General features: G+C 48.1%; 1 protein-coding gene across 2 annotated transcripts in view; it reads left to right on the forward strand.

Moving 5' to 3' along the window:
- The window catches only part of tbc1d10ab (TBC1 domain family, member 10Ab), a 14676-nt gene extending 6131 nt beyond the window's left edge, over positions 1-8545 (forward strand). For both annotated transcript variants that reach the window (XM_062517149.1, XM_062517151.1), the window contains exons 3-9: positions 1502-1609; positions 1976-2082; positions 2657-2771; positions 3557-3622; positions 5631-5820; positions 6836-6990; positions 7769-8545. In XM_062517149.1, coding sequence (XP_062373133.1) covers positions 1502-1609; positions 1976-2082; positions 2657-2771; positions 3557-3622; positions 5631-5820; positions 6836-6990; positions 7769-8275 — 1248 coding nt within the window. In that variant the 3' untranslated portion in view covers positions 8276-8545. The remainder of the gene's footprint in view (positions 1-1501; positions 1610-1975; positions 2083-2656; positions 2772-3556; positions 3623-5630; positions 5821-6835; positions 6991-7768) is intronic.
- Positions 8546-9782: the final 1237 nt, after the last annotated feature.

The raw sequence follows: 9782 nt of genomic DNA on the forward strand, positions 1-9782 counted from the left end.
CACACGCACACACGCACACACATACTTAATTTACTGCGTTTTTTCCCCTGAAAGGCATACTTTGGATCAATCTGTATGTAGTGAGAGCCCAGATCTAGTGGCAAATCCAGTGTAACATCATTCCCACCATATGAAACGGTTCTAGGCTATTCCCCTGTGACTTCATGCCGTCCCCAGCCACCTGCAACATTTCTGCGGTGTCATGCTTGTAGGCTTGCTCATACCTCCGCTCATGAGATAAAGTCAGCTTCTGTTGTTGACCCACTCATTGGATTACCCCGTAACCATAGCACACAGGTCCGCTTATCGCACTATGAATGTCAACGACGTGGTGTAACGGCACACAACAACGTCAGGCTTTTGGTTGGCATGTGGATGGGCCAATATGTAAGTGAAGCGGTTTGGAACTTCATGTGTTATGATGACCGTTGATCCACACACACACACACACACACACACACACACACACACACACACACACACACACACACACACACACACACACACACACACACACACACACACGCGGACACACACACACACACACACACACACACACACACAGACACAGTGAGTGGGCGAGCTGTTAATGCTGTTATCCACATTTCTCTGTATTGTGTTTGTATGGGTTGCATGCCACTCACATGGTTACAGCAACACACAGTTGCCATGGGCCACAGCAGCGTGGTGGTTATGATTAGGGCTTCTACGGATGATCTCCCCTCATAGGGCCAAACAAAGGCAACATTGTCAGTGTCAACATGGGCTGCTGTTTTAACATGCACAAATGTCACATTGCAAGTCTTTCCATTAGTCAGACTCATAGAGCATGTTGTCAGTTTTACTGTGACGATTTAGATCAGATCTCTACTGTGAGTATGTAACTGTAGCACAAGTTATCAGACTGGGGACTGTGTGATATGGGGCTTTATTAGGAACGTTTCCCTTATTTGCGTATATATGCCAAAAGAGATTCATAAACAAACAGAACAACTCCTCCAATTCTGCCCATGCACACTGTGGATTAAATTAGGTTTTAGAACACAAAAAAAACAAATGTAGTCAAATGCTCTTTTGTGCTTGGACTGATATCATGACAAACACGGCGAATGGCACAACCCAGGAAAGCTGTGGCAGGAAGGTCGAAATGCCATATCAGCGGCACTTTCGAAAGCCTAGACGCGAGGCATTTTGTAGGTTTCTAAAGTCAGTAGAGAACAGTGGTCTTTGTATAATGTGTTCCCTTTTGTATGTCACTGTTGGATTGACTGATTCCTATGCTTACGGGCCACTAGTTCTCTGAACTTTATGAATGGGTCCGAAGTTCAGTGCTACAAATATGTTTATAGTGTGTAATGTAGTTCCTGTTAACTCTGCCTCGTTGTGTTTTGCACCATGTTGTAGTTTTGTGTAGCTTTGTCTTCCACTGACTGTCCTCTTGTCTGTCTCCTTCTCCTTTCCTCCCTCTCTCTCTCGCTCTCTCATCCTCCCTCGTTCACAGGTGAAGGTGCGTTGCCAGAAGGGTGTCCCTCCCTCTTTGCGCGGCCGTGCTTGGCTCTACCTGTCGGGGGGGAAAGTGAAGAAGGAGCAGAACCTGGGCAAGTTCCAGGTGAGAGATGTCCGCCACACACACACACACACACACACACAGAACATGCAAACTCACGCATACTCATGCAGCAGTTCTGTGTTTCAAAATAGTCTTTGTTGCTCAGTACTCAAAGACGTGCACAGTCATTTGTTATTGGTGTGCTCTCACCGCACACTGTGAAGATACAGACACATGACGTACGTGCAGTTCTATATATACATTATGCATGACTATGCAGTTGTGTAGATGTAACAGAAATCGTGCATAGTTACATATATCACCACACACACACACACACACACACACACACACAAAACCACACACACACACTCACACATAAAGATAGTCTAGTGTTTTGCTGACTCGTGCATCCCTTGGCCCCAGGAGCTGGACAGTCAGCCAGGTGACCCCCGCTGGCTGGACGTGATCGAGAAGGACCTGCACCGCCAGTTCCCCTTCCACGAGATGTTTGTGGCGCGGGGAGGCCATGGGTGAGGCCGTGTGTGTGTGTGTGTGTGTGTGTGTGTGTGTGTGTGTGTGTGTGTGTGTGTGTGTGTGTGTGTGTGTGTGTGTGTGTGTGTGTGTGTGTGTGTGTGTGTGTGTGTGTGTGTGTGTGTGTGTGTGTGTGTGTGTGTGTGTGTGTGTGTGTGTGTGTGTGTGTGTGTGTGTGTGCGTGCTGACATAGCGCTTTAATGGGTTAGCGGTTAACCACATTTACTCTCAACAAGTCTGTAGGGGCCTCGTGCGTCAGCTGATGACAGCATGTTACTGATAACAGCTGGGCCATTCAGTCAAAATCCCCTGGAAACACAATAGCTAATGCATGTTGGAAACACAATAGCTTAATGCATGTTGGAAACACAGTAGCTTATGCATGTTCACTCTGATTTAAAGACAAGCCTGTATATACCCTTAGCCTTAGGTATGCAGGTACTGTAGTTAAACCTAAATGCACAAAGAGACTATCATCCTCTAATGAGGCATGCATATTGTCTGTCTGTCTGTCTGTGTGTGTGTGTGTGTGTGTGTGTGTGTGTGTGTGTGTGTGTGTGTGTGTGTGTGTAGGCAGCAGGATCTGTTCCGTGTGTTAAAAGCCTACACTCTCCACCGGCCGGAGGAGGGCTACTGCCAGGCCCAGGCTCCCATCGCTGCTGTTCTCCTCATGCACATGCCAGCTGAGGTGAGGCCGACTCTCCTACACACACCACTAGTTTTCTCTACAGCCTCCAGTTCATACACACACCAGTAGTCTACAGCCTCCATTTCATACACACACCAGTAGTCTACAGCCTCCATTACATACACACACCAGTAGTCTACAGCCTCCATTACATACACACACCAGTAGTCATACTCACTCACACTTCTTGATGCATCATCATTGGCCTTCCTACGTCATCATACATTGACCATCAACTGTTTTAGACTCTGTATGTAGTTTTCATTCTATTTATTGTATTCTATTCATCGGTGGTATTTTTATCCTGGCATTTTATGAGGTGACTGTGTGCACTGTTGAATCACCAGGAACTGAATACTAGAATTGTTCTATTGCTTACGAATGTTGGAGTGACGATGAAAGATTCTTGATCCTTGGTCCAGATGTCTCGTGTGAGGTGCATTTGTCCCTGAGCAGGGCAGTTGAGTAGTATGGGGGAAGGGGTAGCTCTCTTGATCTTGCAGTTGCCATTAAACATTGTTCCCAAGGTAATCATCTGCCACACTGAAATGCTGACTGGGTGGAGATAAGGTAGTACCTCTCAAGACTGCTGGAACAGAACGGCTCATATGTGTACTTTGTGTGTGTGTACTGTGTGTGTGTGTGTGTGTGTGTGTGTGTGTGTGTGTGTGTGTGTGTGTGTGTGTGTGTGTGTGTGTGTGTGTGTGTGTGTGTGTGTGTGTGTGTGTGTGTGTGTGTGTGTGTGTGTGTGTGTGTGTGTGTGTGTGTGTGTGTTTCTCTCTCAGGATGCATTCTGGGGTTTGGTGCAGATCTGTGAGAAGTACCTCCCCGGATACTACAGTGCTGGACTGGTAAATGAAATCCTTTTCCTTCACACTTGCTGTCAAACCCCCTCACAGGGGCATACAAGAGGCATGTCATTATCAGGTCAAGACATAACACCCACGTGTTTACATCCTGATACTGAAAGCATCCATCTCAGCTGGCATATGCATGTGCCACACACGTGCTTTGGCACAGACAGGATGTTGTCAGTGGCTGTTGGTGTGCCCCCGGGCCTCTGCCCCGCAGTACCGGTCACATGCCCAAAGAGGTCCAAGGGTCGCCACAACCTTTAGTGCCGTAATGAAAAACTCCGGGCTTTTCATTTACTTAGCCCAGGTTGTAAAGAGACACACACGCCGTACAAATAGATCTGGAAAAGTTCTGGGCTTCTCTGAAGCTATTTTGAGCTTTTTCTGGCTGCCGTTTGTTTTTACATCTAAAGGGAAACAGAAGGGAACTTTGTTCCATCTCTAGAGTCTCGGTAACTTAGGGCCAACATGTTCACATGCAAATAGAATTAGTCTTTTTGCTTTTGAAGGCCATGTAATAATATTTGATGGCATATTAACTCCGTTGCATGCTTTTTAACTGACCGCTAATGGGCGAGTGAAGATAAGCTGTCCACACACACACACACACACACACACACACACACACACACACACACACACACACACACACACACACACACGACATTCCACAGCAGCTCGTCCATCAAGGCCCCGGTCACTCAGGCCAGACGGGCTCTCCACAGCTGTGCAGTGAGACTCGTGTTTATGTGGGAGAATTTAGTGGCCAACACGCGCGCTTTTGTCAACAGGCCTAATGTGTTTAAGAGGCACAACCAAAGTATTTGTTGGCTGAGCTTGGAGCAGTGTTTTGCCCTTGGGCTGCTGTGTGTGTGTGTTTGTGTGGGTGGGTGTGTGTGTGCATGCTCGCTCGTGTGTTTGTGTGTTTGTGTGTGTGTGTGTGTGCATACACTCTAGGCTGTCTCGCTGCTGACCTTTGTGAGCTAATAAGCTATTAGCAGCCAGTCATTGCTGAGCAGTTTGTGGGAGATAATGGATAAATTACACTCATGAGTTCCCTCTCTCTCTCCCCCCACTCTCTCTCTTTCTCTCTCTCCCTCCCTCTCCCTCTCCCTCTCTCTCTCTCTTTCTTTCCCCTCGCACTATTTCTTTTTATGTTTATCCCCTCTGTCTTCACTATTGTTCAGTCTTAGTATGCCAAATGCTTCACAGTCTGTTGGGATGATGTTGATAGCAGGCTCAGAGGCCTCCCGTTTAATTTCCCTCAGGCACTGTACTACAGTAAGGGCCCCTTTCTGTCAGAGTGAATATGGCGCCCCCTGCTGAATGGATGTACACATGTGCATGTGTCCTAAAGAAAAACTATGCAGTTTCTTTTAGCTTAATTTACCTTAAATTAACAGCTCCGGAGTCATTCAACCGTCTCGCTTTCCCCTAGCATCTGTGAGCAGAAAAAAATAGCCTTGCAAGCTTGGGCCAGCAAGCCGCCAGCCTCAGAGACAGGGAGCCTTGCGTTCTCACGATGTTGCAAATTGCTTTACTGCACTACACACATACACTCTAGGCACAGCAGAGCCAGCGAGTAGAAGCAGAAAGCTTCTTTAAACCATTTTCAGAGGAACAGGGAAAGAGGAAACGGCAAACTGACTGATTGAGGAGTGTCGTAAAATATATATACTCTGTAGGGGGAAAACAAGAAAACAGCAAAGAAATGGGCAACAGCAAAGAAATGGGCAAAACTGCATAGGGGGGCTTTAAGGATATTCAGCCTATAGACACCTCAATGCATTTAATGGTTATGGTTATGGTTATGGTTATGCCTATGCCATTTTGCAGACGCCTTTGTCCAAAGCGAAAATGTAATATCCTCCCTTCTCTCCTGCTTGCTCTGGTAAAGAACAATAAGACAATATTAGCAGTTTAATGGTCATCTATAGATGAATATAATGGAATAAATATTGACCTTGACCATGACCTTGACGTTGCCCTTGCTTGCCGTGTCCAGGAGGCGATCCAGCTGGACGGGGAGATCCTGTTTGCGCTGCTGAAGCGCGCGTCCCCCGTGGCGCACCGGCACCTGAAGAAGCACAAGATCGAGCCCATCCTCTACATGACCGAGTGGTTCATGTGCGCCTTCTCGCGCACGCTGCCCTGGGCCTCGGTGCTGCGCGTCTGGGACATGTTCTTCTGCGAGGGTGAGGGGCATGCGTGCACACACACACACACACACACACACGCACACACACACGCGCACACTGCGAGGGTGAGGAGCATATGCACACACAGAAACACACACACACACTTGCATACACACACACACTTGCATACACACACACACACACACACACTGCGAGGGTGAGGAGCATATGCACACACACACACAAACACACGCGCACACTGCGAGGGTGAGGAGCATATGCACACACAGAAACACACACACACACACACACACACACTGCGAGGGTGAGGAGCATATGCACACACACACACACACACACTGCGAGGGTGAGGAGCATATGCACACACACACACACACACACACTGTATTGTGAGGAGAACCCCAGAGAGACCCTCTCACAGGGCCAGGGGAAGATGGGGTAACACTGACTCGACTTGGACAGTCCGTCTGCTGAGGCTTTACAGATGGCTTGCTGACCTTCAGATTCAGTCTTTAACACAATGAGGAGCTGTTGTGTGGGATGTTCTCCATTTTGGATGGAAAACCCCTTTAAACATGAGCAGTTCTAATGGCATTCCTGGCACACTTTCAGTTCTCTAGTCTCTCTCCATGTCGGTGTTAAGGCCTTTAGAGCTTTCACTTGGCAGCCCTCCTCTTTTCGTCTGTTGCGTGCCGTTGTATTAGTACAATGTCAAATGAATGTTAGGTTGTTATCTTGCGCCCCCAAATCTCACACACCCCCACACTTCAACCACACACACACACACACACACACATGAAAACACACACAGTAAGAGGAATGTTGGGGATCCAGGTTCGAGTCCGACCTGCGGTCATTTCCCAATCCCACCCCATCTCTCTCTCTCCCGCTTGCTTCCTGTCTCTATCTACTGTCCTATACAAATAAAGGCAAAAAGCCCAACAAATATACGTAATAGGAATAAGTAAGAAAGAGTAATATATAAGTAAGAGGAATGTCAAAATAAGAGCCCATGTGCATTTTCTGACCTCTCCCCTCTTGTGTGTCCCAGGGGTGAAGATCATCTTCCGGGTGGGGCTGGTGCTGTTGAGGTGCATGCTGGGCTCTCAGGAGAAGCTGAAGGCCTACCAGGGCCAGTACGAGACCATGGAGCTGCTCCGGCACATCGAGCCGCGCTACATGCACGAGACCTTCCTGGTCAACGAGGTAGGGGCCAATCACAGGCCTGTGCCAACCCTGAGAGAGCCAATCAGATCGTTTGTTATACTGTATGCCACACAGTTCATCTGAAAAACTTCCTTTGACTCATGCTGATGTCACTGAGTACATCTCTTTGTCGGCCATTATTGTGTTTTGTTGAGCTAGGCTAGGGACTCATCAGGTCAAATGAATTGGAATGAACTGCTTCACTATGACTGTGTACTTACACCTTGTCTACTTTTTTGTACTTTCTGTTAGTCAGCATTAGAAGTAGGTCAGTATAGAAGTAGAAATGTTGTTGTTTTGTAATATTTAAAGGTCAAATGGAATGGATGTATTGAGTATTGTACTGTATTATCTGATGTGGAAATAGTGTATATTCAACTTTTTATACAAAAATTTACTCATTTTACAAGCCCAATTAAAACCTTATATTTACGCTGGGTATTTTGACTTAATGGCGCCCTCTTTGGAAACTGCAATTGAACTTCAATTGCTTTGGGATATTTCACATTACATGAAGGCTTTGTTCTAATTGGCCCATGTTTTAGTGGCTATTTCTAAGTTCAAGATTTTCATGCGAAGGAGGGCACAACCATGCCTCATGTTCATGATAGCTCTTTGGTTACACACAACCTCTCCTAATTCATCAAAGCCATTTCCATTCTATGTCTCCTTTAAGGATGATGATTAGTTACTTCACCAACAACAGAACTATAGGATATGTAACATCTCACCTGATGGGCTGTCTTGTCCCGTTGTGTGTGTGTGTGTGCGCGCGCAGGTGATTGAGCTGCAGGTGTCCGAGCGGGACGTGGAGAAGGAGCACCTGTCCCAGCTGCGGCGCTGGAAGGAGTCGCGCGGCGAGCTGCACGCCAAGTCCCCCCCCAGGATGCACGGCGCCCGCGCCATCATGAGCGCCGAGCCGCCCAGCCGCCAGGACCTCCGCCAGAACCCCACCATCATCGTGGAGTCGCCCGCCACGGCGACCGCGACGACGACGACCGCCACCGCGCCGGCCGAGAACGCCGAAGGACGGCCGGCGTCGTCCGCCGAGGACAAGAGGGGGAAGAAGGGCAAGAGGAAGACGAAGGGGAAGGGAGAGAAGGAGGGAGAGGCGGAGGGCGAGAAGGAGGGCGAGGAGAGGGGACGGACGGCGGAGGCGGCGGCGGAGTTGCCGCCGGTGGAGGTGACCAACCCGTACCCCGCGCTGGCCGAGCCCGAGGACTCGCCGAGCACGCTGGGGTCACAGCAGAGTCTGAGCAGCGCCGAGCACGACACCTACCTGTAGGGTCGGGGGTCAAGGGTCGGGTTGGGGTGGCGTGGTGGGGAGTGGACATTTGACCCCGCTGCTGACCGCTGACCAGCCACGGACTGCCACGCTGTCGTGACCAATATGGGTGTATCCATGGAAACCCCCCTGTCCACGTTTTTAACACTCAGGATCTTTAACTGGAAGGGAGGACTTTTTGAGGACCAAGAGAGGGTGGGTTTACTACCAAAGCTACAGGAGTGGAAGGCATCAGATGAGTGGGAGAGACGTGGGGGGGCTTGCTGTCTTTTTGCACAGATGAGAGGGGGGGTGGGTGTCCGTGGTGTGGCACAGGGGAGAGGTGGGGGGATTTTAATCAGACACTTTTGTTAGGGTGGCACTTCATATTTGTGGAGAGGAGCCTGACAGGTACACACACACACACACACACACACATGCACACACTCACACACACGGGGTAGATTCTGCAGAACTGGTGAGGACCTAGATCTGGTGTCCTCCGAGGCTAGTGCATAGCCACGGATACAGACCCCAAGAAGCACTACAGAGCCAGAGAGTTGAGCGCGTCCAGCTGACCTGGCTCATGGGTTTATTGTTGTGCTGAAGCAGCCATTGCCATTTCTTTTTCTCAGTAAAGATGTATGCCCTAAAGAGATCATCTCTGTCAGACTTGCCCATTTGTTTTCATAGTTACTCTTTAACACCAGTTGCTCAGATAGTACACAGTGGTGCTGATAGTTATCCCTCAATTATCCCAAACTAGGGATAATAGGACTTGGAGAACATCTCACATCAGATGATTTCTAATGTATAGAGTTCCATACTGCCCCAGTACACCAGAAGAAAGGTGATGATCAAAGCATGATAGTAGTCCATGGTGAGATTATTCAACAGTTAAATACTAGGTTCTAGGCTCAGTTTCAGAAATCTGTAGAGGTCTCTAACTTTGTTATGTCATGTGTAACTTCTACATTATCAGGATTGATGAAGGATCACCAGGACTCTCAGGCACTAGGGAGATTGCATGTCAATCTGGTAACAGTTTCGATTCCAGTAAATGATGTGATGGAAGTTGTCTGCCTGGGTAAATTTGCATCACTATTTAAAGCCTCATAGTTTCTGTTATTTGCCCATTTAATGTCGACCAAGTGGCACAGAAAGGGAAATGAAACAGCTAGTGCTTCTTTGGAGACTTTTCTTCTTGATCTCCCCAGAGACTCCTGTTTGACATCAGACATTGTGCATATTTATTATTAAGTGCTGACCTTTGAGCCAAGCCAGCGAGTGTTTCCCAGTCTGGATGAACTCCATCACCAGATACTCAACATCAACGGCTCTCATTCTCCAGATGTAACTAGGCCACTAATATTCCACTCTTGGTTGTAGTGTCTCTGTTTGGCCACAAGGTGGCCCTGGTGGACCTCATTTGCTATCTGGAGGTTTTGATTTGGGATAACCCTGGGAAAAAAGCAAACTGTATTTTGCTGCAATGGAATTAGTGTGTTTCTCATTTTTATCACTATTG

Source organism: Sardina pilchardus, chromosome 16 (assembly GCF_963854185.1).
Source record: "Sardina pilchardus chromosome 16, fSarPil1.1, whole genome shotgun sequence".
Taxonomy (NCBI): Eukaryota; Metazoa; Chordata; class Actinopteri; order Clupeiformes; family Clupeidae; genus Sardina; species Sardina pilchardus.